The sequence below is a fragment of the Ornithorhynchus anatinus genome, chromosome 15 (assembly GCF_004115215.2).
Source record: "Ornithorhynchus anatinus isolate Pmale09 chromosome 15, mOrnAna1.pri.v4, whole genome shotgun sequence".
NCBI lineage: Eukaryota > Metazoa > Chordata > Mammalia > Monotremata > Ornithorhynchidae > Ornithorhynchus > Ornithorhynchus anatinus.
In genome coordinates this window covers 23,596,391-23,624,331 of record NC_041742.1, presented here as the reverse complement: position 1 = coordinate 23,624,331, position 27,941 = coordinate 23,596,391, and the positions used below count along the sequence as shown (strand labels likewise).

The window sequence follows — 27,941 nt, the reverse complement described above, 5'->3', positions numbered from 1 at the left end:
TTTCTCAGTGCTCAGGGCCCAACCCAAGTTCAAAGGCTGCAGGAAGAGACAAATCCATGAGAAGCTTTGCTTAAGAGACACTCATTCAGTTGATGGGATCTTGGAGCGGGAGAAAGGATGGGAGGTTCTCTGTGGCTCGTTTTCAGCTTCGTTGCTGTGGCGGCTGCCCAGAAACCCGAAGAGGAGGCGCGACAATTTCTGACACAGTTCAACAAGCAGGCAGAAGACCTGTCTTACCAAAGCTCACTGGCTTCTTGGGAATATAATACCAACATCTCTGCTGAGAATGCCCAAAAGATGGTAAGTTCTCATGACTCTTTGTTGCTACCTAAAGATTCGCCTGACAATCATTTCCTAACTGTAACATGGAAAGTAAACGAGACTGACAGTGATTTAGGATTATTCATGTTATAAGAGCAAGGTTCCCCAGGCTTCATCTAGAGAGAGTTTAGCGAACTCTCCACTGGTCTTACTCTAGGTAGACTGGATTCCACAGTCACCACTATAATTGAACGTCCAGGCATAGCTTGAGAAAGTGATCAATAAATCATGACCCACCCATCTCCCCCAATAAGCCCAGACCTAGGTTGCTCTAGGTGAATAAAAAATTAATGCGGGAGAGGGGCTGTGCCTGATTTGATTATGTTGTAATCTATCCAGTTTAACCGCCTTAAAAAAATACCGTAATAATAATGAACTTAATAGGCCGGGAAGGTGAACCTTGGACAATGTCAAGAAATCTAAATGAAGAGCAAGGGACTGAACTCTGGCCATGTGTCTGATAAGTGTGGACTTGGAAATTCCTTCCCTACATGTCTTGAGGCCTTATCTATATCAGCTCTGGACTGCCTCAATGGATTGGCCGCATCTAGCTGAATGTGCAGAATGAGGGACCCAGTTGCTCTTTTCCTTCCTCGAAGTTAAAATTACTTCATTAATTCACGTTCACCCTGCAGCACTGATTCATTCATTTTTACCCTTAATTTATTTAAATACATGGTGAATTATTTGGGCATTTTTAGGAATTCCCTCACTCTAGTGCTCTGTCACTGGGCTGTGGGCCCAATTTGGCCCAGGCTGGGAAACGTGATAGAGTTTGGGCCTAGCTCAGGGTGGGGTGCCCCGGAGTCCTCTCTTCCACCTCAGGTTGGGACAGGGTTAAAAAAGGAAAAATAATGTGTTAATTAGGTGTTGGGAGCAGGAGCCAAAGAGATGGGGAGGTAGGGTGCGACCCACCAACCATTTCCTACCAGTCACTGGACCTTGGACAGTCAGACACTTCAAGTCTGATGCCAACGCAATTTCATTCAATTGTCTTATCAACTGTGTACACTGCAGAGAAGATTTCTCAATCGTCCAACAGACAGCACCAGGGCCGGGCCAGCTCTTATGTCAAGGGGTCGGGCCAGGACAAGCCATACCCAATCGCAGCTGGATTTTGGCTGGTTGGGCACTGATGTGATAAAATGGGGTGATGATAATGATAATGATGATTGTCGTATTTGTTAAGCGTTTACTGTGTGCCAGGCACTGTACTAAGCACTGTCTGCTGTGAGATCTTGGGCAAGTCACTTCCCTTCTCTGGGCCTCAGTTACCTCATCTGTAAATGGGGATTGAGACTGTGAGCCAAATTGATTACATTGTATCTACCCCAGTGCTTAGAACAGTGCTTGGCACCTAGTAAGCAAATACTATAATTATTAATCAAGGTAATTGAGTTGGACACAGTCCCTGTCCCATATTGGGCTCACAGACTTAATCCCCATTTTACAGATGAGAAGCAGTGAGGAAAGAGCATGGGCTTGGGAGTCAAAGGTCATGGGTTCTAATCCGGACTCCACCACTTGTCAGCTGTGTGACTTTGGGCAAATCACTTAACTTCTCTGTGCCTTGGTTACCTCAACTGTAAAGTGGGGATTAAAACTGTGAGGCCCACGTGGGACAACCTGATTACCTTGTATCTACCCAAGCACTTAGAACAGAGCTTGGCACATGGTAAGCACTTAACAAATGCCATAATTATTATTATTATTAACTGAGGCACAGAGAAATAAAGTGAGTTGCCCAAGGTCCCACTGCAGACATGTGGCGGAGCTGAGATGAGAACCCTGGTCCTTCCGATTCCCAGGCCCGTGCTCCATCCACTAGGCCACGCTGCTTCTCCTGATGACACGCGTGTACGGTAGCTTGCTGGGGATCCTTCAGGGCTGGTGGGGTTGTATTTCCCATGGTAAGAGAGGCTTGCCCTCCCTACCCAGTCCAACTCGACCTGACTAGAATGGGATGCCAGAGTTCTAGATCTTCCTCTAAAAAGGAAGGGCTGGGACTGGAGGAGGCTCAGGTCAGATGGCCCTTGGAAAATCTGGCCTGAAGGACTGACTCTACCACAGCCCCGTGCAACCTGGAAGTGGGAATAATAATAATGATAATAATTATGGTATTTGTTGAGTGCTTTCTATATGCCAAGCACTGGAGTAGATACAGTGTAATCAGATCAGACACAGTCTCTGCCCAACATGGCACTTGAGCGGGAAGGAGAAAGTCTAGTTAACTTCTCTGTGCCTCAGTTACCTCGTCTGTAAAGTGGGGGTTAAGACTGTGAGCCTCACATGGGACAACCTGATTCCCCTATATCTACCCCAGAGCTTAGAACAGTGCTCTGCACATAGTAAGTGTTTAACAAATACCAACATTATTATTATTATTATTTAACTCCCGTTTTACAGATCAGGAAACTGAAGCCCAGAGATGTCAAGTGAATGACCCAAGGTCACACAGCAGGCAAGTGGCAGAAACAGGATTAAAACCTGGGACTCCTGGGACCTGACTCCCAGCCTGAACTCTTTCCACTAGGTCATGCTGCTCTGTCAGCTTTTGGGAAAGCTTCATGGAGCTTCTTGGCTATTCAGATTCAGCTTTCACTACAACAGTCTAGTCTACGGAGGTGGTTCATCATGTGGATTTAAGTTCTATTGCTCCCAGCAGGTTCTGGGCTGCCCTGCTGGACAGCAGCATGACTTTCAAGCTTGATCCCCTCCCTTCTCCTGGCCAGAAAGTCCCGGGTCTGAAGAGTCTGTGGCATGAGCCAAGGTGTATATTCTTGAAGTGCCTTTTTGGTGGGGTGACGGCTTGAAACCCGTGGTCCTGGCCAACATTCTGATAGTGAAAGGCTAATTTTGGACCTCTAATTCTTAATAAACGAAAGAATTCAGGGATTTTAAAGAAAAAATGGCTCATTTTGCTGATGTTGTCTTATGATTCATTAACTAAAAAAGCCTGGTGATTCAGATTTTCTTTTTTCCTCAAAGTCTGTTTTTCATTCTTAAAGGCTGAAGCTGGAGCTAAATGGTCCGCATTTTATGAGGAAGCAGTCAGGAATGCCAGCAAATTTAACCTCAGTCAAATTTCAGATCGCAGCCTCAAACTGCAGCTGGAATCATTCCAGAACAGAGGCTCCTCGGTCTTGTCAGAGGAGAAGCAGAAGAAGGTAAGTGGATCAGTGATTCAGGGAGGTTTGTAAGAGATAAACTCTGGTGGAAAATATAAGAACTGCTGAGGTGATGGTATGGTCCTCTTCCCGACTATTCTGCAAAGAGGATCCAGTCTCCTCTAAGCGAGGGAGGTATAAAGCAGACACAGGACAGAAAACTTTAGGTTCCTTTGAACTGACAAGACACTGCTCACTAATCAAAGATGGTTCCACGCTGCCTGTTCCCCAGCTTTCCTCACCAGTTCGTTAATGGGAAACCTTGTCCCACTGGCTTCTCCTTCAATCCTATTTACCTTTCTACTTAATGTTGTTGACTGAGCTCTTATACTCCCAGGTCTCCTAAAATGCTGGGGATGTGTTCTTAAAGAACCTCATAGTGTGGGAAAACCATCACCACTGATTCAGTGGGAATTAGTAAGTTTGGGGGTAGATGGATTTGAGATACTACAGTGACTGACAGTTATCTAAACAAATTCCTATATTAATGTGATTTTCATCCTTAGGAGAATATTTAACGTTTTTACCACTTAGCATTTTATGTTATTAAAGACTATCCAGTTGCAAAAAACACTGTACAGTTTAGGATAGTATCCAGTCATACTAAGGTGTCCAGTACAGTAGCATATATAGTTGGGCTGAGGCAGAGGCTAATAGCATCTATTCTGAACCAATACCTCATGCATTTGCACATCGAATCTCCCAACCCCACTTCTACTTGGACCAAATTTAAGAGTCCCTTGCTGTGATAGAGAATGTTCCCAAACTCTTTCATCATGTTATATCTAACTTGTGTAATGAAAACATGTGTTTTATAAAAGAACGTCCCAGAGTCAGGCCTATATTAAAGTGCAATCAATAATACTGTTGGCTCTCTTCTACTAGTTAAATATCAGTAGGCTGTAGGGCAAAAGCCTTCTGTGGGCATCTACCGACTCAATTGGCTCGTACTTTCCCGAAGCCCTTAGGACACTGCTCAGCACACAGTAAGCACTCAGTAAATATCACCGATTGACTTGGGACTTTCTCACTGCATCGGCTTTTATCAAGCATAACACGCAGGAGGAATTGCTGTGTTGGGTTTCAGTAGTTATCAATAGCCTTCCCTGATCCTACGTTAGGTTGTGAAGGGCAGACTATGACCCTGAAGCCGACAGTAATGCTCCAAGGAACAATGAGGCTGAGGAAGCTTTGAATTCTGCTGCTTTGGAGCAATCACCCAGAAAACCAGTCAATTCTTACTCAATTGACGAATGCTCGCACGGTTGGCAATGAGTTGTAGGTCAAGATGTTACTATGTGCAGAGCACTGTACTAGGCGCTTGGAATGTACAAGTCGGTGACAAGCCATCTTCCACAGGCCCAAGGCTATGGCCGTAGACTGTTTCTTATGGCTTAGGGGAAAGAATGAGATCAAATGTAATTCCATTTCCCCCTTGAATGAAGTCAAATGGTCATCATCAGCTGGTCTTAGCTTTCCCTACGTTTCTGCTCATGTTGGCCTAATAATTGCAATAACAGGGTGGAAATAGTGACAGCATTTATTATCCATTTAATAAATGCTATAATGTTTCACCACTGCTAAATGAAGCTAAGGAACCGGACAGAACCCTTATCCCAGTTAGGGCTCACAATCTATCTTATTCCCATTTTACAGATGAAGAAGGATCTGGGTTCTAATCCTGGCTCTATCACTTGTCTGTTGCGTGATTTTAGGCAAGACACATAACCTCTCTGTGCCTCAATTACCCCAAGTACAATTTTAAAAAAAGCCAAAGGAGGTTAAGTGACTTGTCCAAGGTCACACAGCAGATCACTGGCAGAGCTGGGACTAGAATCTTGGTATGCTAGTCACCTGCTCTTTCCACTGGTCAGGCGGTAGGTCCCAAAACAATGGGGATTAAGACTGTGAGCCTCATGTGGGACAACCTGATTACCCTGTATACCCCAGCGCTTAGAACAGTGCTCTGCACATAGTAAGCACTTAACAAATACCAACATTATTATTAATAATTGGAGAACAGGAGTAGCCACATACTGGGGTAATTTAGGACAGAGGATAGTGGTTAATATTTTCTTCCAAATTTAAAGTTAATTTTCAGGGGCCAGTTTCTTTTCAGGATTATATTTCTCCAGGGCTTTTTTTTAATGGCATTTAATAATGATAATAATGTTGGTATTTGTTAAGCGCTTACTAAGTTTTGAGCACTGGTCTAAGCGCTGGGGTAGATACAACCTAATCAGATTAGACACAGTCCTGATCTCACATGGGGCTCACAATCTTAATCCCCATTTTACAGATGAGGCAGTTGAGACACAGAGAGGTTAAGTGACTTGCCCAAGGTGACACAATAGACAAGTGGCGGAGCCAGGATAAGAACCCAGGACCTTCTGACTCCCAGGCCTGTGCTCTATCCACTAGGTCATGCTGTTTCTCATGGGGATTCCACTGGGAAAATACAAAAGGATGAACTTTTAATTTGGAAACAAATCCTGAAAGCCGCAGCCCACTTTCCCCACCTGGGAAAAACCTAATATTTGTTGCTGCTCCTTGGGTAACCTTTTTGTAGGGATCCACTGGAGACCCAGTTTTCCCATCATGGGGCTTGGGCTGGTTTGGGGTCAGCTGGTGGCTCACTGAAGCATTCTATACTTTCTTTAGAATGGATTGGTTTTCACTGAGCACTTGCTCCTGGGCACTGTACTAAGTGCTTGGAAGAATATGATAGAGTTAGTGATCACAACCTCTGCCTCCAAGAGCTAACAATCTAGCAGATCCATGATAGTCCATTTTCTCTAGTTTTGCAGCTCCCTTAATCATTTTCAAGCTTGATCTTCCAAATAGTTTCTAGTAGCCTATCCCCCTTTTGTTGTATCTAGGAAATGTATAAATTCACCCTTGGCTACTCCCTAATATTAAGGGAAATGATTGACTGTAATGTGCCTTGACTGTCAAAAAATAAAAATCAGTCTTTTATGTTTAAAAATGGACTGACCTTTGAGTACCTTGGAGATGTGTTGATTGAAGTACAGAGTAACTCATTTCAAAGACACCAAATCACTGCATCTGTTCAAAAGTGAAAAAAGGCTAAATTATTTCCTTGATGATTAACTGTGTCTATCAATAAATCAATCACTGATATTCATTTAGTATTTTATGTGCGCGGCGCATTGCACTAAGCACTTGAGAGAGTAAAATACAATTGGGGTGATAGTTGCAATTGCTGCCCACAAGGAGCTAACAGTCTTTTTCATTAAAAAGGGACGGAGGAAAAAGAGAAAAGACTCTGGGGAGTAGACAGGGTTAATTTATTTTGATCTGTTGATTAGGAAAAGAAAAAAGTTGGGAATAGAGTTGAAATAATAACTCTGATTTGGGGAACCATGCAAAAACCAGGGCATGTTTATGGACAACCTTGTCTATGATGTCAGCACACTCAGTCAATCAATATTGAGCAATTATTATATGCAGAGCCCTGTACTAAGCGCTTGGGAGAGTACAATACAACAAAATAGCAGGCCTGTCCCTGCCCAATCCTCGGGTTGAAAAATGCATTTTGGGGAGCCATGGTTTGGAGTCAGCAGGCAACGTTAAGAACTACTGCTCACTTCTGAGTGGTCTGAATTTTATCTAGTCATAGCCTGGACCCATGTTTACATTTCCTAGAGACAGGAAAAGACTTGAGTGAAGAGTTAGACCTCAAATAAAGAGGAATACAACACATACAAATTATGGGACTTGAGATGCAGCTGAGATGAAAAGTGTTCTCCGGTAAATGGCGGACGAGTGGCCTTTTGGAAGCATTCCTACAGGTGTACATCCATTAATGTCTGAGAGGCTCTAGCAAGCCGTGTTTGTCTTGAATAAGGAAATCTCATTATTCAATCTAGGATCGAAGAACACATTTACCTCAATTCGTTAGTATATTTTCTGCTTTTAAGGACGTTTGTAACATTTCAATTGCAGTTAAGCGATGCTTTAAATTCAATGAGCACTCTCTACAGCACCGGAACAGTCTGTAAACCTGGAAAACCAGATGAATGTCTGCTGCTTGAACCAGGTAACATTTCAACTGGCCATTACCAAAGCTCCTTTGATTTTCCTTTCAGAGATAAAATGAAATAATGCTTTGTCTTTGATAAGGCCATGTTTGGCCATAGACAAGCCAAGTGAAATTGCGATATGAATTTTACCATGTCCAAATTATCCAGCTAACTACAAAGGGATCAGACTCTTTGGCTAAAAAATACTATGCAGTGCTATTCATTGATCAGTATCATTTCCTTAGCATGTAGAGCACTATTTTTAGCACTTGGAGAGTTTAATTGAGCTAGTAGATGCCTGATTAAAAATCAGTGGTATTCATTAAGCCCATAACTGTGGGCGGATTTGTTTTTCAAATTAAGTTTAGACCGGAGTCAAAACTAAAAGGCGGTAACAAATGGTTTACATTTGCTCCTTTGTGACAGGTCTGGATGATATCATGGCCCACAGTACCGATTACGACGAGAGGCTCTGGGCCTGGGAAGGCTGGAGAGCTGGTGTTGGAAAGCAGATGAGGCCATTCTACGAAACCTATGTGGAACTTAAAAATGAAGTCGCTAGAGGAAACAGTGAGTTTGTGATTTACTTTCTTGGGTGAAAACAGAGCTCTTGAATTATCACCCCACTCAGTGACATTTCCCTCCTACGATGCTCAGAATGGAAAGAGCCCAGACCAGGGAGTCAGAGGACCTGGGTTCTAATCTTGGCTCCGCCACTTGCCTGCTGTGTTTGATCTTGGGTCAGGCGCATAACTTCTCAGCGTCTCAGTTTCTTTATCAGTAAAATGGGGATTCAATACCGGTTTTCCCTCCTAGTTAGGCTGTGAGCCCCAAGTAACACAGGGACTGCGCCTAACCTAATTATCTCATATCCACCACAGTGCTCGGCACATAGTTAGCACTGGAAAAATACCATTATTATTCTGAAAGGCTCTGGATTGTGAAGTCACTCATCAGCCTTGGTCCTGAGACTTCAGGATTGAGAACCAGCGCAGAGGATTGATTAGAGTGCTCATGGCTTGTTAAGTGCCCCTCTCCCTCTCTTCGTCCCTACCAATGAGAGCGAGGTTGACAATGAATTTGGGGTCTCGGTGCTGTTGCATATCAAACTAGAACTAGCAAGTACTATTTCATTTTAAGATGAAAATGCCACAATGTAAAGAGCACCCTAAGAGACTGTGGGTTACTTGAAGGCAATTTCCATGACTAAAAGTTTCCCACTGTGAAGGAGTTCAGGAGTAATTTTTTCAGGGCAATCTGACCTTTCAACCCATCATGCTTCCTGTAGTTTTCCTGGTTATTGCTGCTCCCAGGAATTACCCCCAGAAATGGGAAAGGGACTCGTGAAAATACTCAAAGCTGATAAAATACTTTGGAGTGGTCTATTCTTTTTTATCTGCCAGCAAGATTGGTATATGTGCTCTATTCTTTGTTAACAGACTACCAGGACTACGGGGACTATTGGAGAGCAGATTATGAAACTAAAGAGGAGGGATATGAATACAGCCGTGACCAGCTTATTGCGGATGTAGAACGCACCTTTAAAGAGGTAACTGCTAATGAATCTAATCTCCAAGACTAATTTTCTTCCATTTTATGTAAGATGTCAACTTCCAATATCTTCATGCAGTGCTTCGGGGTTTATAAAACACGGGCTTGACTACATGTATCTCTGGACTACAGGATTCTGGATGGTCCAGCAAAACATGAGGCATCATTTCTTTATATACCTCAGGGCATCTTCCTTCCAGGACTGGCACCCCCTAGGCATAATTTACAATTCTATAAGAAGCAAAAATGGCACGTTATTTGACTTGACAAGCACATGATTAGGCATTTTGTCTGTGTGGTTCTACTTTGTTCCCTGCCTTCCCCTCCAGCCCACCTTCTTAGCCTTTTTTGTTTTAATGGTATTTGTTAAACTCTCTGTGCCAAGAACTGTTCTAAGCGCTGGGGCAGATACAAAGTAATGAGGTTGGGCACAGTCCATGTCCCATATGGGGCTCACAGTCTTAACCTCCATTTTATAGATGAGGCTACTGAGGCACAGAGAAGTGAAGTAACATGCCCAAGGTCACATAGCAGACAAGTGGCAGGGTAGGGATTGGAACCCAGGTCCTCTGACTCCCAGGCCCTGGCCCTATTCACTAGGTCAAGCTGCTTCTCGTTTTTTGAAATGACGTCCCCGATGATCTCAGAACTAGCTGGTTCTCTAGCAGGCAAAGTGAGAACCCTCCTCAAGGCCCCCACTTCCTCTGGCTTCCTTCTGGTCTGAGACATAGGCTAATCGCAACAAAAAACTAAGAAAGAAATCCCTTTGGCACGCTCCACTGTTTTTTCCTCGAGAAAGGTGTCACACACCTTGGGCAAATCACTTCACTTCTCTGTGCTCGAGTTACCTCATCTGTAAAATGGGGACTGAGATTGTGAGCTCTATGTGGGACAGGGATTGGGTTCAAACTAATTTGCCGGTAACCACCCCAGCGCTTAGTATTGTCCTTGGCACATAGTGAGTGCTTAACAAATAGCATTTCTAGTATTATTATTAGGAACTTTTCCCATGTTGATAATTCTGATTGTCAGTGGAGCCCCTAGCCCTGAAGCCTTGTTCAAAAAAGGTGCAGTAGGGATGGAGAGGTGAGGGGGAATAAAAGGGCTTAGGGAGGTTTCTGATTTCAGGTTCTTTGATATACCTAATCAATCACTGGCATTTAATTAAATGCTTACTGAGTGTAGAACACTGTCCAAATGCTTGAGAGAGAACAATAGAGTCACAGGTTCTGCCCTAAGGAACTTAAAATCTTACTTCGTATTTTTTTTTTTCAGATAAAACCACTGTACCAGCATCTCCACACCTATGTGAGATCCAAATTGGTTCAAAAGTATGGCGAAAATCGCGTCAGCCCAACCGGATGCCTCCCTGCTCACTTGCTTGGTGAGAAAGGGTATCTTGCTCTGCTTTGTTCATCAGTACTACATTTATATTTAAATGAGGATCTAAATTTGCCTTGGGTGGAACGACTGGTGCCAGATCTCTTTATGGAGATTTCTCCCTCCTCTCCTGACTGGGAACCACATGTGGGATAGGGACTGTGCCCAACCTGATGGTCTTGTACCTACCCCAGAGCTTAGAAGAATGCTTGGCACATAATAAGAAGTTGACAAGTATTATAAAAACACCTTTCCTGTGCAGACAAAAAGTTTGTTGGTGGATCCACGAACCGCAATTCCTGAATCAGGAAGGCTAACATTCATTCATGCATTCATTCAATCTTATTTATTGAGCGCTTACTGCGTGCACAGCACTGTACTGAGCGCTTGGGACGTACAATTCGGCAACAGATAGAGACATCGGCACACCCATCTGCCCATCTGAAAGACTGCCATCAGAGGCCTAGAACCTTACCTCCAATTGGTTGTTTGGTTGAGGGGCTTCTCTCTCTTGCATCTTCTCCTTCTTTTACTTTTTCTCTTGACTTTCTGGTCACAGTGCACAGTAGTTGTTCAGACCAGTGAAGGATGTGGAGGAGGAAGTGAGAGATAAATAATTTACTTGCAGAGTCTCATAACTCCAGTTAAAGAACAATACTCTGCACTCAGGAAATGATCAATAAGTATCATTAAAATGATTGATTGATTCATCCTCTTTAAAATGGGGATTCAATGCCTCTTCCCCCTCCTACTTAGATTGTGAGCCCCATGAGGGACAGAGACGGTGCCCTACCTGATTAACTTATATCTACTTCAGTGTTTAGAACATGCTTGATACATAGTAAGCGCTTAATCAATTGCATACTACTAGTACTATTACTAATGATTAAAGTTTTTAATTTTAACAATGCTGCTCAGGCAGATGATCTGGTAGTGAGACAGAGGGCTGTACTGACTGCTTAAACTCACTCTACCCACATTGAAAATCCCTATTCAGACCATCAAATAGGCTCAGTAATTATGGGAAGGCTTTGAGCACAGATGCCTGCTTTCCGTGACTTTCACTTTTTAATTGTTCTTTTCTTGTTACAGGTGATATGTGGGGTAGATTTTGGACAAATCTGTACCCTATTACAGTCCCCTATCCAAACCAGCCCAATATTGACGTAACTGATGAAATGGTCAAGCAGGTAGGACTCCCGCTTTTCAGTTGGATCATTTAATTCCAACCCAAGTGAAAATGTTAAGGATTTTCAAAACAGCATGCTTTTTTCATCCTACAAAGTGAGAGGCGATTTTGAGTATGACTATCATTAGCCCTGAGCTCTTGCAATATATGAAGTTTTAAAAAGGGAGACAGTTCTGTCCAAACTTTCCAAAAAACAAATGAGGAATTTATGTACCGGTTTCCAACCTTGATAGAAATAATTAATAATTGCTAAGCATTTCTTAACTGGGGAAAGGCATATATTTGATTTTTGGAATGTTTTCTGAGGAAAGACTGAATTTATTGCTTTTAAAAAATTCTCTTTGCTTTATTTTATTTCTCTAACACTACAAAAATCATAGTTATTATTTACATACCTTGCATGTTCAGCTTCCTCAGTGGGTTTTGCATTTGAAGAAATTGATGAGGGAGGGGTCTTATTCATTCTCTCATAGCCACTGACCTTACATAACATATTCATTCATCCTGGGAAGCTGGGTTACCACCTAAACAGTGCTTTAGGAATTTCAAAATGATGTCACTATTCCTTTTAGAAATGGACTGAAATGAGAATTTTTAAGGAAGCTGAGAAGTTTTTCAGCTCTGTTCACCTCCCAAATATGACAGAAGGTTTCTGGAATAACTCCATGCTCACAGAGCCTAAAGATGGCAGAAAAGTGGTTTGCCATCCCACAGCCTGGGATCTGGGAAAGAATGATTTCAGGTAAGAATGCTTGATGTTTCCTTTTGGAGGAGTGAAGCTGTGATTGCCTCTAGTCCAGAGCCCCTAAACACTCTATACATAACCTTGGTCAGTGATATTCAAGAAGAGCACCCCTGTAGCCTTGACTCTTTCTGTTTCAGTTTCTTCATTTCTAAAAAAGATTGGGATTCGTCCCTCAGGGTTTTGCAAGGAATGATTAGATATTGTGACAACAGAGACATAGGAAAGATGACCAGGCCCCAAGGAAATCAGAGTGGCCAAAGGAAATCACATCACTGGGGCCTGATGGAATGCAGGCAGTTGACTTAAAAATGTTAATACCCCTTTGTTTCATCTTTCTGTATCCACCGAAACCTTAGTCGGTAGGGGTAGGGAGGTGAGGAGGGGTGGTTTCCTGTATTTGCTATAGATAGCTTTGCGTTTCCTTAGCCAGTGAGATGGAAGGCAGGAGAGGTAGGGATGATTAAAAGGTGGGGATATGAGGGGCGGCAAATTTCTCCATCCAAAGAGATTTTTATGTCCACTGTTTTTGAAAGGCAATTTGTAAGACTGTTGCAAGATGCTGAACAGCCAATCATGGCCTTGAGGTGTTCTAATTCATTTTAATCCTCTCGGTTGAAATCAAGGATCAAGATGTGCACGAAGGTGTCCATGGATGACTTTTTGACTGCTCACCACGAGATGGGTCACATCCAGTATGACATGGCCTATGCCTCACAGCCTTACCTACTGAGAAGCGGAGCCAATGAAGGGTTCCATGAAGCAGTGGGGGAAATCATGTCACTGTCTGCAGCCACACCAAAGCATTTGAAATCCCTTGGTCTCTTAGCGCCAGATTTCCAGGAACTCCAAGGTAAATCTAGACAGATGTTGACAAAAGCATCTATTGATATAAGGCACTAGGCTGTTATTTGCTTTGGGCAGCATAGGCAGAGGGTTTATAATTGGACACTGATTCCAGAGTCCAGAAGAACAGATGAGTCAAATCAGACACCTACACAGTTCAAGTCAAGATTTTGTTTGCCTAAAGGAGATGCTATAGTTTGGAAAGTCATTCACTCATTCACTCATTCAGTCGAATTTATTTAGCGCTTACTGTGAGCAAAGCACAGTACTAAGCACTTGGGAGGGTAAAATATAACAATAAACACATATTCCCTGCGCACAATGAGCTTACAGTCTAGAGGGGGAGATGGACATTAATATGACTAAATAAATGAATAATTCATTTTTGCCTTTCCGCAATTTCACCTCCGGAGGCTAATTTGATTCTCTCTTACCTTTCTCTTGGGGTTCTTATTATGACATAGGAACATCACTCTCTCTTTTTGGAGCATGAGATAAACATACCTGAAAATCATGCTCTGAGCTCTGGTAGGGCTGAAAATCTGGTAGGTACTCAGTTCTACCATAGCACCTATGTGCATTATTCACTTTGGTGCACTAGAACTCTGCTAGTGAATTAGGGAGCATCTCTTTCATAACGTTTGAATTCAATTCTCTGCGATGTGGGAAGAAATTATTTATAGGCCTGCAAGTGTGCAGGTTTGTGAAACCCCAAAAGAAGCAGTTCAGACAGACCCTCACTGGACCCAGAACCTCAGGGAAGATGGTTGATGGGTAAGTGATTTGATGATGGATCAGTTCCTTCTCCCACAACTGAGTCAAAATAATAATAATAATAATAATGATGGTATTTGTTAAGCGCTTACTATGTGCAGAGCACTGTTCTAAGCGCTGGGGTAGACACAGGGGAATCAGGTTGTCCCACGTGGGGCTCACAGACTTCATCCCCATTTTACAGATGAGGTAACTGAGGCGCAGAGAAGTGAAGCGACTTGCCCACAGTCACACAGCTGGCAAGTGGCAGAGCCAGGGTTTGAACTCATGACCTCTGACTTCAAAGCCCAGGCTCTTTCCACTGAGCCACGCTGCTTCTCTATGACTTGGTTCTGCCCCGTCTCAGCAAAGAGCATGGGCCTGGGAGTCAGAGGACCTAGGTTCTAATCCCGGCTCTGCCACGTGTCTACTGTGTGACCTAGAGCAAGTCACTTGGCTATTCTGTGCTGCAGTTACCTCATCTGTAAAATGGGGATTGAGACTGTGAGTCCCATGTGGGACAGAGACTGTGTCCAACCCGATTACCTTATATCTATCCCAGTGCTTAGAACAGTGCTTGGCACATAGTAAGCACTTAACAAATACCATTATTATTATTGTTATTATTAGCGATCCAGTCTAAGGCTTTAAAGCTTCCTAGCTACTGCCTTTACCCCTGACAGCCAATAGTTACATCATTTCCCTTGTTCCCCACATTTACCCAGAGAGTGAGAAGAGACAAGAAGGGATAGATCAACTCATTATTATTATCAAGTGCCATCGAGTTGTCTCCGATTCGTAACGACTCCATGAATATACTTTCTCCAGAACGTCCTGTCCTCTGCCATATTCTGCAACCTTTCTAATGGCTCCTCCCTTATCGTGCTATGGTCTCTATCTATCTAGCTGCTAGTCTGCCTCTTCTACGTTTTCCCTGGTCTTTTCCTAGCATTACTGTCTGCTCCAGAGAATCAGTCCTCCTGATCATGTGTCCAAAATATGCTATCTAAGTCGAGTCATTTGGCCTTCCAAAGACCATTTTGGTCTTTGAATCAACTCTACTGGGCAAAAAAATCAGTGGGGGAAAAGTTCAAATCCGTATTTGAAATGGTAAAACATTTCGGTATCCCTCTTATTTCTGTCTTCCATTTCTGGGTTTAATCTGGAGCTGGCAGCACTATTATTTTATGCTGCAATCAATCAATGGTATTTACTGAGCACCAAGTACAGAACACTGTACTAAACACTTCAGAGAGAACAATAGAGCTGGTAGATGTGATTCGCACCTTTAAGGATCTTTCTACAATAAATGTAAGCTAAAAAGAAATAAGACCTTAGGGATCAGGTAGAGTTCTTACTGACTAGAAGCATAATCACCTCTCCTCCTATTTTCACTGCTTTTTTTTTTTTCAGAAACGGAAATTAACTTCCTTCTCAAGCAAGCCCTCACCATTGTTGGAACCCTGCCCTTCACTTACATGCTCGAGAAATGGAGATGGATGGTCTTTAAAGAGGATATCCCGAAAGAACAATGGATGAAAAAGTGGTGGGAGATGAAGTAAGTGAGACAAAAGGGAGCGGGAGATCTAAATTTCTTCCAGGGTGTCCAAGATGTGATACTATCATTTCATTTGTGCCTCCAAGAGTTCTGAGAAAATTTGCCCTGTGCTGTCTCTTTCCTCTGGCAAAATTGATTCTATTAACACAGCAAGGATACTTAGGGTTATCAGTAACTGGTGCATACACATGAAGAGTGTCCAATGAAACACCACCTGTTCTTGCCACAAGAAGGGGAAGGAGGGATAGCCCGGTAGAGCACTGGAGAAGAGTGGAAGTGGTCAGAGAGAGACCTTTCCTTGGAGATCTCTCCTTGATCATTCCCTGGGCTCTAATCCCAGTTCCACCACTTGTCTGTTGGAGTGACCTGACCTCATCTGTAAAATGGGGACTAAGACTGCAAGCCCCATGTTGGACTTGGACTGTGTGCAACCTGATTAGCCTGTATCTACCCTAGCACTTAGTACAGTACAGTAAGAACTTAACAAATGGCAGTAAAACAACATCCCCCACCAAAAAAAAACAAACCCAAAAAACAGATGAGGTAACTCGGGCACAGAAAAGTTAGATGACTTGTCCAAGGTCATAATGCAGATAATAATAATAATGTTGATATTTGTTAAGCGCTTACTACGTGCCGAGCACCGTTCTAAGCGCTGGGGTAGACATAGGGGAATCAGGTTGTCCCACGTGGGGCTCACAGTCCTAATCCCCATTTTACAGATGAGGGAACTGAGGCACAGAGAAGTTAAGTGACTTGCCCACAATCACACAGCTGACAAGTGGCAGAGCTGGGATTCAAACTCATGAGCCCTGACTCCAAAGCCCGTGCTCTTTCCAATGAGCCACAATGCTTCTCTAAGTGGTGGAGCCACAGTCAGAATCCAGGTCCTCTGCCTCCCAGGCCAGGTTTCTTGTTTCTAGGCTGTGCTGTTTCCTTGTTTTTCATGGCTCCAGGCACTCTTCCCCAACAAGAGTCTGGGCAGTCGCAGTCTCCTATTGTTCCCACTGTCGGTCATGGCTGGGCAGAGTGCCTGGGGTTGAGGTGAAACCTTTTGAAATTCATGGACACAGAGGGCAGTCTTTTCCTCTAAATGCATATTCATACAGCCCCTCACAAACCCACCCTCCTTCCAGGCAACCTACAGTCTGGGTGTAACCTCGGACCCACAGATTTCTTGATTGACTCCCAAAGTGTCTAATTTACTCCAAGGAGCAACGAAGATTTTACTAGAGAGATTTGGCCGAGTATGAGATCACGATTAGATAATATCATTTGTTTGCTGTATTTTTACTGGACGGGATCCTTCATTCCAATGAAATCTGAAGGCTTGAGTTTTAGACTCTAAGTCCTCTCCAAAAAGAACGCTCTCTCCTCCTAGCAGGGCAACCTCCACTGATTGACATGGCTCTATCCTTCTTCCTCCTCCTCCCTTGACTCTGGATAAGTTTAGCTCTTGAAATGCACAGTGTAAATCTCTCTTTTTCCTCCATACAGGCGAGAGATAGTTGGTGTGGTCGAATCGTTACCACATGATGAAACATACTGTGATCCTGCAGCTCTCTTTCACGTTTCTAGTGATTACTCTTTCATCAGGTATGTGGAATTGATCTCCCCCCTATTGAGTTGGTAATTCTCTTTAAACCTGTCATGCTACTACTCTTGAAGCAAAATGCTACCACCCGATGGGTATTTTACCTCCAAAGATAACTTGTATTTTCCTACAAAATTTCCCCAGTATTCAATAACACCTTTCTGCTGAGGAGATACAGGTGGAAAGTCTAATTTTTCCTGCTAGATTGTAAGCTCCATATGGGCAGGGAATGTGTATTTTTTTATCTGAGGTAGAGAATATTCCCAAGGGAACTTCATAAGTACCATCACTATCAATCAATCGGTGGTATTTAATGAGTGTTTATGGTGTGCAATGCACTCTGCTAAATGCTTGGGAAAGTACGACAGGATTGGTAGACACAATCCCTGTGGGAAAGGAGCTTACAGTCTGGAGGGAGTGACAGACACTAAAATTAATTACAGCTACAGAGTATAATCCCCTCTCAGGGTTGCCCCTGGAGAGTTTCCAGTACTCTACCAGTCTCGGCTATGGGAGGGAGAGTCAAACAGAGGCCGACCCGTTCCATTTCTAGCTTGGGCAGTGGCTAACGAGTGGCAGGCCAACTGCTACGAGTCAAAACTCCCCTGTGTTGGGCAGCAGCGGCATGGGAGAGGGTCAAGGACGGGGACTTGAGTTTTCTGCGTGGAAGGGGGCAATGGTGAACCACTTCTGGATTTTTATCAAGAAAACTCTATGGATCTACTACCAGAACGATTGCAGATGGAGAACGGGACGTTCTGGGAGAGATGTGTCCATGGTGTCGCTATGGGTCGGAGACGACTCGACGGCATAAGGCAAGACAGGGTGTAAGGAAAGATATGCACGTAAATACTGGGGGCTGTTATTGCTACCGTTACTATGACTAGGAGTAACTAATGGTTCAGAGTCAAATCTGGGATGGGTGGAGGGGCTAGGGGAGTGGGAAGGGAGATGCAGAACAAGGCGGGTCCCACAACTGGTCCTGTTCAATATCTACATTGCTGTCCCAGGATACAAAGCAAGAACAGGCTCATCAAATTTGCGGCGGCTGCACATCTGCAGATATAACGGCTCAAAAATCCAAGGGGACTGTGACAAACTGGGAAATGGTCCTACAGAAAGATGAGAAAATATAATAGGGACAAGGGCAAGTAGTTTAATCAGGTTCTTAGTAAACAACCTAAATGCAGGATGGGGAAAGCTTGAGTAGGCACAAAGACAGCAAAAAAAGCAGAGGATATTAGCTAGTCTGTCATTAACGTATTTTTAGAAATTAAAGTGCATTTGCTGTTTGTGTCTTACATAGATACTACACAAGGACCATTTATCAATTCCAGTTCCAGGAAGCGCTTTGTAAACTTGCTCAACACAAGGGTGATCTTCATAAATGTGACATCACCAATTCTATCCAAGCTGGGGAAAAGTTACTGTAAGATACCATACACCCTTCTGAACTATTTCATTATCAAATACTGCCCCCTCCTTGCTTCACTTCTCTTTTAATTTTGTCAAAAATGAACGCACTTTCACTTTCAATTTCTTCCCCAATTGCTCTGTGTTTCCTTTCTAACTGTCCTCCTCGTTATCAGGCCCAAATCAATAAATGGCTACATTTAAGTGTAGGAGTTCGAATCTTGTCATTCCCCTCTCGATGTCTCCAGGGCTGTCTTTGAAGACACGGAGAACTATGTGAAAAAGAGGTGGATGGGACCTTAATTCGTTTTCTGTGACCAAGAAAAATATCCCCAACTTTTTTTAAAAAAATTTGACTAGTAACATCAATCCTTAAAGCTGGAATTTTTCCAACATCTTTAACTGTGAGCATTTTTCCTGCCCTATAGTGAGATGCTGAAACTGGGAAAGTCAAGATCCTGGACCTATGCACTACAGAGTGTGACCCAAACAAAGACTATGGATGCACGACCACTGCTCAAGTACTTTGAGCCTTTGACAAAGTGGCTGATTGACAAAAACAAGAATTTCTACGTGGGTTGGAACAGTGCCTGCCTTCCTCTCACCGGGGACCTGGGTATGTACAGCATAACCTTTGCAGGCCTGAAACTGCTCAAGCTCTGCCCATCCCTCCTCTTTCACTTCTTTTACACCACACTGCCTGCTATGGGTTGCCACTGGGAGAGAAGCACAAATGAATGCATTCTATTCTGCACCTGATATAATTTTAGGCACCAGCACATGAAATAATGGAAGAGGGAGTAGGGGACCCCATTTCACACACTTGTTCACTTACCCTTCTAACTGCAGAATTGTGTTCTTTTTTAATCAGGAAATGAGAATGCCATCAAAGTGAGGATAAGCTTGAAATCAGCATTTGGAGAAGATGCAGTGAGTAACCTGAACAGACTGTCCATTCTTTTTTCTTTATGTTTTGTCCTCAAACAATTGGATATAGTAGGATAGAAAAGAGGGAGCTGCCCCAAAGCTATGGAGGGAAATTTTGGGTGGCTTTATGGCAGGGACATATGTCTCTAAGGTGAAGAGTGAGGGGTAGAGAATGAGGACAACAAGAATATTAGACCTTGAATCAATTAGTTGCTCAATTCTGGTTACGAAAGAAATATTGGGGACCATTTGTCTAAAAAGATAGAGGTGAAAGTAAAATTAGGACATGAGCCACTTGTCATGAACATAATGGCAGCTGAGAACCACAGTTATGGAGAAAACATTTTTTACATTTAAAATATTGGTGGTTCAATCACAGCCAATTACTGGGTAGATTTGTTGATCTAAATCACTATATTTTTACTAAAGCTCTATTTTAATCTCCAAGAAATAAATCTGGAAACATACCAGTTGAGCAAAAATCGAAACAATCATTGTGGAATTCATCTATTAAAGGCAACTGGCCCAAGACCTTAAGAAGTTTTAAAAACAAGAAATGGCTTATTTAAAATTGTTCTTTTCTGACATCCTAATTAAAATCGTCATTCTAAATTCACAGTACGAGTGGAATGAAAATGAAAAATACCTGTTCCAGGCATCAGTCGCGTACGCTTTGAGGCAATATTACTTGCAAGACCAGAATGAGATCGTGAATTTCCAGTGAGTTATTTTCTGGGGGGTTTTCTTGCTTTGTGTTCAGGGTTGTTTTTTTTCCAGAATAGGATTAAGAGGTGTGAGAGTTGTCCTAAGGCACCTACCTCACTTATTCTTTTCCAGAGATATTAGGCTTTTCTAGAAAAACTATGTCTGAACGCAGTTGCTAGGAATAAATAAAAAGTGTAGCACTGTCCAAAGAACAATGTTTCAAGGACAGCGGATCAACTCCCCTTTCCCCCAAATGTGGGCTTCAGAAGACCTTATGGGATCCTCCCAGTCCATTGGCTCACAAACTGGGCCGGGTGAGTGCTCAGAGTTGCTGGTAAGTCCGAGGAGGTCCTTTTCCTCCTTTCCTCAAGTCTGCTCATCTTGATTGTCTGAAAGCCTCCGTGATGAAACATGGCAGACCACTCTTCTTACTTTATATTCTTTCTAAAGAGACAGGTCTCTTGAGTCTATCTGACGAGGCCAGTCAATTTCCGCATCTTCCTTTGAGACCTATCGTCCTACCCCTGGGACTTCCCGCTCGACCCATCTCCTATCCCCATACGACTGATTCCTCTTCTCTTCCATCTCCTGTCACATGGACCTCTACTGACATGGGGAGGAATAAGGACTTAGCCTCTCTCATGTGTCTTTCCAAGAACCGAGGGAAGAAACTTCTACCGCTCCCAAATCTGCCCGCTCCCTCACTGCTTCCCGGTGCTACAACCTGAATGGTGCTTGGGGAAGGAACATGCTTCAGAAATGCCACACAGACGCCACATGAAGATTGGCCCAGGGGCTGCTGCCTCTGTTCCCAACATTCCCACGAACAAACCAACTCCTAGTGATTGCTTAGCTTCTGTACAGCGTTGTTCTGCTCACGTTGGGTGGGGCGAGTGCCCCTCCCTCCATCGTGCCAGTTGTATTAGGGTCCTTGAGCGAGCATACCCTCCCACCCTCTTTTAGTCGGGGGCCAAACTGTTTGGTAGAGCATCTTTACCAAAAGGAAAAATATCTTGTGTTTCTCTTCAGGACCGATGACGTGATCATATACAATGAGACCGCCAGGATTTCCTTCTACTTCAAAGTTCAAAACAGAAGAGACAGCATATATGTTCCCAAAGATGAAGTGGAAAACGCAATCAGGTGAAGTTTATGTTTTAAGATGAAATGGCGTAAGAATGAAAGTGGGAAGCCAGTGATTAATATAGAGCAGAATAGCACATTTACATTCTTTATTAAGAAGCAGGGGTGCTCTCTGGAACTTTGTTTTTTGAAGCACTTACTATGTGTCATGCAGTGTTCTAAGGGCGGGCAGATAGAAGATAATCGGGTTGTCAGTCAATTACATTGATTGAGTGCTTAATATGTGCAGAGCACTGTACTACGCAGCTGGGAGAATACAATGCAACAGTGTAACAGACATGTTCCCTGCCCACAAAGAGCTTATAGTGTAGAGGGGGAAACAGATATTACTATAAATGAATTACAGATATATACCAAGGTGCTTTGGGACTGGGAGGGGGGATGAATAAAGGGAGTAAGTCAGGGCAATGCAGAAGAGAGAGGGAAAAGAGGAAAGGAGGGCTTAATCAGGGAAGGCAACTTGGAGACGTTCCTTCAATAAGGCTTTGAAGGTGTGGGGAGTAACTGTCTTTTGGGAGATGAGGAGGGAAGGCATTCCAGGCCAGAAGCAAGATGTGGACGAGAGGTCGGTGGCGAGATAGACAAGATGGAGGTACAGTGAGAAGCTTAGCATTAGAGGAGCAAAGTGTGTGTGCTAGGTTGCAGTAGGAGAGGTGAGGTGGGAGGGGGCAAGGTGCTTGAGTGCTTTAAAGTCAAAGGTGAGGAGTTTCTGTTTGATGTGGCGGTAGATGGACACAGTCCATGTCCTACATGGGTTTCACAGTCCTGATGCCCATTTTGTAGATGAGGTAACTGAGGCGCAGAGCAGTCGAGTGACCTACCCAAGGTCACAAAGCAGACGAGCAGCAGAGTCAGGATTAGAACCAGGTCCTTTGACTTCCAGGACCATACTCTTTCCACTAGGTCACACTGCTTCCCGGCACGTTCAAAGAACATTTAGTTAAATTCATCTACCAGTACAAGGGTTGATTTCTGCCTGACATTAGGCACTGCAGCCTTTAGCTTGGGAAATAGATCCCTTTCAACAAAGGGTCCGGCTATAGAGCCACCATGGAGAGAAAAAGTGACTGCGTATACTGATCCAACTCCCTGGATTGTTGTTTAGAATTTTTCTACTTCCCCTCCGCAGTTGCGGTTTGGTCACTTATTGCTGGGGGAGTTTGGAGATTAACAAAATGGGTCTTGAAAGATGAGAATTGACAGCCATCGTTGCTTGTATCAGCCAGTTCAATTTTCTCTTCATGGTCGGTGGCAACTGCAATAGCCACAAAATATTTTCTGTACCAAATGACATTCTGTCCGGGGTGGGGGGGATTTCCCCAGCTATGTTCTCTGAGGGAAAACTTCCAGAAAAGACCCTCCTGAGGGTCATGGGCCCCAACACTGGGGAAGAGAATTTAGAGCACCCTTCACTCCATCTCTTTTCTTATACCACCAGAGATATCATATAAATGTACGTCTAAAAAGAACCTACTCAGGCCGCTGCCTCTAAATAACTCCACATCTAAGTCAGATGGAACAGAGCAGTGCTAAAGAGAAACTCAGCAAGGGACATAAAAACTATTCCAACAATGGGACCAATTAAAAAACCCCACAACACAACATTTAAAACTATACTTGATGTTGACTATGGTCTACCTTAGACGGCAGGACTGTCATTGGAGTCCCAGGGTACGTAGGCTTTCAAGCCCCCATCCTACCTCACGGACTTACAATGGGAATCTTGATCTGTCACATAGAAGTCAAGTAGATGTACTTATATTTCCCCATAGGCTTTTTTTTTGCGCCCTAGGACACGGCAGCTCGGGGGTCCGTAGCTCAGAGGAGCTAATATGCCTATCTATCTCGGTCACCTTGGGGGCTGGCAGCCGGAGCTGATGAGCCGAGGCAAGGGGTGGCTTCTACGCAGCCATGGTGCAGAATGTTATTGCAAATTCCCGTGGGGGAAATTGTCACTGCATGATCCCCACCAGGCTGCCTGACACTCGCAGGCTTAGCAGTCTCTGCTACCATCATCTTTAGTACCCGGTCGCAGCAGTAGATGGCGCGGCCGGGCCGACTTGGAGGAGGATGCTCCTGGGAAAATGACCCAGGAAAGGCTCAGAGGATCCCTCTCTTTACCTCCTTCCTCCCTTGCACTCCACCCTCCAGAGTTTTGGGGTGAGAATCTTCGAGGTCCAGTTCGGCCACGAGGATTCGCTCTTTGGGAGGTTCGGTGCAACCCCGAGGTCCCAGATCTGGCCCCGAAACCTGTTCATACCTCGTAGTTGGCCCGGATTTCCTGACTCACAAGGCCTTCCGGAGATGGTGGCTGCAGATTTCCCGGCGTCTCTTTGGATGTTCTTCAGGAATGGAACTAGACTGGCCTCTAGGCATGGGAGTGAGGACAGACTGACTTGAGCCTGGCTAGATTCTTCACATCAACTCCTACTCTCTCCTACTTAGACTGTGAGCCCCATGTGGGATGGGGACTGGGTCCAACCTGATTAACTTATATCTACCTCAGTGCTTATAACAGTGCTTGACACATAGTGAGCGCTTAACATATAATAACAACCATAATAATCACAAAACCCCTCCACTATAATTTACATCCCTGGAAGCACATGGAAATGTGGTAACACAAAGAACTGAAAATGGAAACAAAAATCAAAACTACCTGTCTTACCTGGTCAAAAGTATTTTTTTTAAGCTGATGCTTCTGCCAAATTCTAGGGACTGAAATATTTTGATGTTCTATTTATTCTCTTCATTTACCCTCCCTCTTGCCGATAGGATGTCTCGGGGCCGCATCAACAGTGCCTTCCAACTGGACGACAACACCCTGGAGTTTCTGGGCATTCCTCCTACATTAGCACCGCCACCTGTGCCACCTGTCACCATCTGGCTAATCCTTTTCGGTGTGGTGATGGGTGTTGTGGTGATTGGAATCGCTGCACTAATTGTGACTGGGATAAGAGATAGAAGGAGGTGGGTACCGTTTTTCCCCCAATGCTCACCTGGCAGTCCGCTGTGTACGCAAGATGCTTAAGATAAAAAAGGGCTTACGGAATCACAGTGCAATTGCTGGGGCCTCTCTGGGCCCTTTTGATTTTACAAAGCCCAAAGGCAGATTTTTCAGGTACCATCATTCTAAGTTTTCAGCTGAATGGGTTCGCTTCTCTTGCAGTCAGCATAAACACATTCTGATGAAGGTTTGCAGGTGGCCACGACCCTTAGTCAGCCAGTATGGAGTCAATTTCTGAAGCTTTAGTAGTGAATGGTGATTTTAAATGTCACCAGATCACAATATCCATCAACAGTATTCCTGTACCAAGCATTTGGGATAGTAAAATGGAAAAAAGATACAATTCCCGCTCAGGAGGAGTTTATAATTTATTTTGTATCCTATTTATTTTGTTAATGAGGTATACAACCCCCTGATTCTATTTATCGTGATTACGTTGTCTTGTTTTTGTCTTTCTGTCTCCCCCGGTTAGACTGTAAGCCCGTCATTGGGCAGGGATTGTTTCCATCTGTTGCCAAATTGTACATTCCAAGCGCTTAGTACAGTGCTCTGCACATAGTAAGTGCTCAATAAATACTATTGAATGAATGAATGAATATAATCTACAAGGAGAGACAGACTCAACTTTTGGTAATACTTAAGGACTTATTTTACCTGGCTTATTATCTGAGCACTACTCCTTGTAATCTAACTCCTTTTTTCTCCTTTCTCCTATCCGTAATTTATATTAGTGTCCATGGGAGAGATCCACAAGGATGTAGGTCTTTGAGTTCTGAATATTTCTTTGGAGATGGCAGAGGGAGAACAATTCTTTATAAATGTCCTTATGCCATTTATCTACTCCCAAAACAAGCTGTGTTTGTGATCTGGGTTCTTTGTCTTTATTGTTAACCACTGGCATCACATTCCTTCGTCGATGATGAATATTGATTTTATATGCATGCCTCCTTCCCCATTGAAGAGGTACAAGAAATCCATTTTGAAACCCATTGAATGAAACCCTACGACAGGCAAAAAAAAAAAACTGGATCCAAAATATTTGTCTCTTGCCATCCATCCTGACCCCAATCCTTCTAGAGTGTTCTTGTTCAGCATTGGCTGCCAAAGAAAGGAGCGTCAATGTAAAATTAAGGAAACATTCTGCATCCAGTCCTGCCAATGTTCAAAGCCAAAGCTGTGGTTTGAATAACTGGCTTCTTTCAATAACTCGATCCTTTGGCCAGTGTAGATATGCCAGTTCCAGAGCATTGTTTTCCACTCTACCAAATGTTTGTCTCTTGTTATTTGCATACATTTAACAAAAAATTAGGCAAAGGGGGAAGGTCAATAATAACCCAGAAGTTCCACAATCAATTGCTGAAGAGGAACAACAGGAATGTTTAGTTGAAAATGTAAACAAAGGATTTTTTTGCAAGAAAAAGATACACTTTTAAAAATGTACTGTATTCTAAATACTAATGCCTTTTTTTTTTTAATAAGGAAAAACGAAGAAGGAGATTCAAGTGCTGAAAATCCCTATGCTATTGGAAATGGGTCAGAAAATCTGGGTTTCGCAAATGATGAATCCCAGACATCATTCTAGTAAACTTTTTTCAGTTTTACTTCCATATACGTGGTTTTGTTTCATGTTTTTCAACATCATTGAATGAAGACAGTGGAGGTTAATTCAGCTCTCTGCAGGAAACTGTTCCTGCTCAGCCAAAAATCATTACATGGAATGTTAATGCATCAGTGTGCACATCTACAGGGGTTTTTATTTATTGCTATTTCCAAGCTTCATTACCCCCATGTTTCCATACTGAGAACATTCACATTAGAGACGAATAAAAGAAGAAATTGCTTCTTTGCAGGATGAGATGTCCAGGGAGATGAAGACAATTTGACCCGGCTGGGTGGTTGGATTAGTTGAATTGGAAAGGATATTTTTCAGGAGGCAAGCACTGGTTGGCGATGAAGGGCCTCTCTGGGTCCTGGATCTATAGCTTGGTTGCCAATGACCATATCCTCGGCAGACATATACAGTTCAGAAAGAAATGCTGAATCCAGATCGAAAGGACTTTCCCTTTAATCTGATCCGATGTGTACCGACTGGACTACGGGAAGAGAAAAATCCAAGACCAACTATCTAGTGCACACCACTCAGAGAGAGGTTTCCTGAAGTTAATTTTCCTGCAAATAATGGACTTTCCAATTTAGTCTATAAATAAAGGTTTCAGTAACCAAAACGGACCAGAAAAGTGATTTAGTTTGAGTGTATTTAGTAATGGTTTGACAGTCACTGGTAAAAACAAGCCGTACCAGCAGAAAATGGAATTGAGTGAGGGAGAGGGAGGACACATCCAAACAAAAGGACCCAAAGGTGAGACAGGCAAATAGAATGCGTGTATGAAATGTGGTCAGCTATTAAAAAAGAAAAGGAATGATACTGGCCTCTCAAAGGAGAAGTGGTGAGGGACTTGACAGTTGTCTGCCAGCCCCGGATCCTTGCAGTTCAGGATGAGTGTCCTCTTGAACTCTCCTGGGAACCAGGCATTCATACAAACTGCTGGATGTTTCCACTGCAAGTTGTAGAAAGGGACTGAGGCCATATGTTCTTTTCCTCAAACTGAACGGCTCAAGAGGCATAGGCTGAAGTGGAGGGTGGGTTATCTCCCCCACCAAAGTGATCCTGAGGCTCAAATGTTTGAAGACTAGAGTTCTGTGGGCAATTCTTAGAGGTAGAATCAATTATTTGCCCCACATCCCAAACCCAACCATTGTCTCCCGTCATTCCATGGCTTTTCAATTCTATTTCATTCTCTTGACTTTGATTTATTTCTTAAACAGCAGTTCCTGTGAATGCCACCACTGCCAATGGCGTCCCATTCCGCAGCTTTCAATTCCTACCTTTTAGAGCCTCAAAGCCTGGAGACTAGATACAGAATGGCGTGTGGTGGGATAGAGGGAAGGTAGGTGTTGGCAATGGTGGAGGTGACTGAAAAAGGCAGTGGGTTAGGAGGTTTGAGGAGGCAGCCCCCTTCCAAATCTCCTTCCCATCCCCTTTGGACCTCCAATCACCAGCTCTTCTCTTCACATACCCCAGGCCTTACTGGGATCCCCAGTAAGCTATGGACAGGAAGCTAGTGGCAGTGAAAGTGGAGTTAACGGCAGCAATCGTGAACTGTTAACAAAAGGGATGAAAACGAAAAGAATAAAAACAAAATAGAAGAACTCTGGGGGACAGGGGAGATAATGAGGTGAGATCAAGGTACACAGAAATGAGGCAGGAAAGCTGTGGACCAGGAAGTGGTGATGATAGGGAGCTAAGTGGAGATGGATTTCCTTATCTCAGAGGGGACAGGGCTGGATTTACATATCTCCACTGGGAACGAGTCGGTTCTTCACGCTTCTGATAGTGCAGTGGAATCCGCTTCATCGATGATGAGTGTTTGACTCACAACTTAGATTTACTTAGATTCATCTGATGAGTGTTTGGACTACATTATTCAATGTACAGTACAGTTTGGACTACATTATTCAGTGTACAGTTGCTTCCCAATGTTCACGTTTTTGTAAAGCGAGAAAGAGAAGAGCTGATTTTGAAGGCCTCTCTCTGTTAGAGA

At 43.5% G+C, this 27,941-nt stretch overlaps 1 protein-coding gene across 1 annotated transcript; it reads left to right on the top strand.

Moving 5' to 3' along the window:
• ACE2 (angiotensin converting enzyme 2) lies at nt 1-26,564 on the top strand. Its single transcript, XM_001515547.5, has 18 exons — nt 1-300; nt 3,330-3,488; nt 7,455-7,548; nt 7,958-8,101; nt 8,971-9,080; nt 10,358-10,466; nt 11,555-11,652; nt 12,224-12,393; nt 13,020-13,246; nt 15,406-15,550; nt 17,048-17,146; nt 18,451-18,573; nt 18,986-19,173; nt 19,429-19,487; nt 20,104-20,204; nt 21,219-21,332; nt 24,108-24,302; nt 25,819-26,564. Exons 1-18 carry the CDS (start codon nt 118-120, stop codon nt 25,919-25,921), a joined length of 2,421 nt encoding a protein of 806 aa, XP_001515597.2. The 5' UTR covers nt 1-117; the 3' UTR covers nt 25,922-26,564.
• The last annotated feature ends 1,377 nt before the right edge of the window (nt 26,565-27,941 follow it).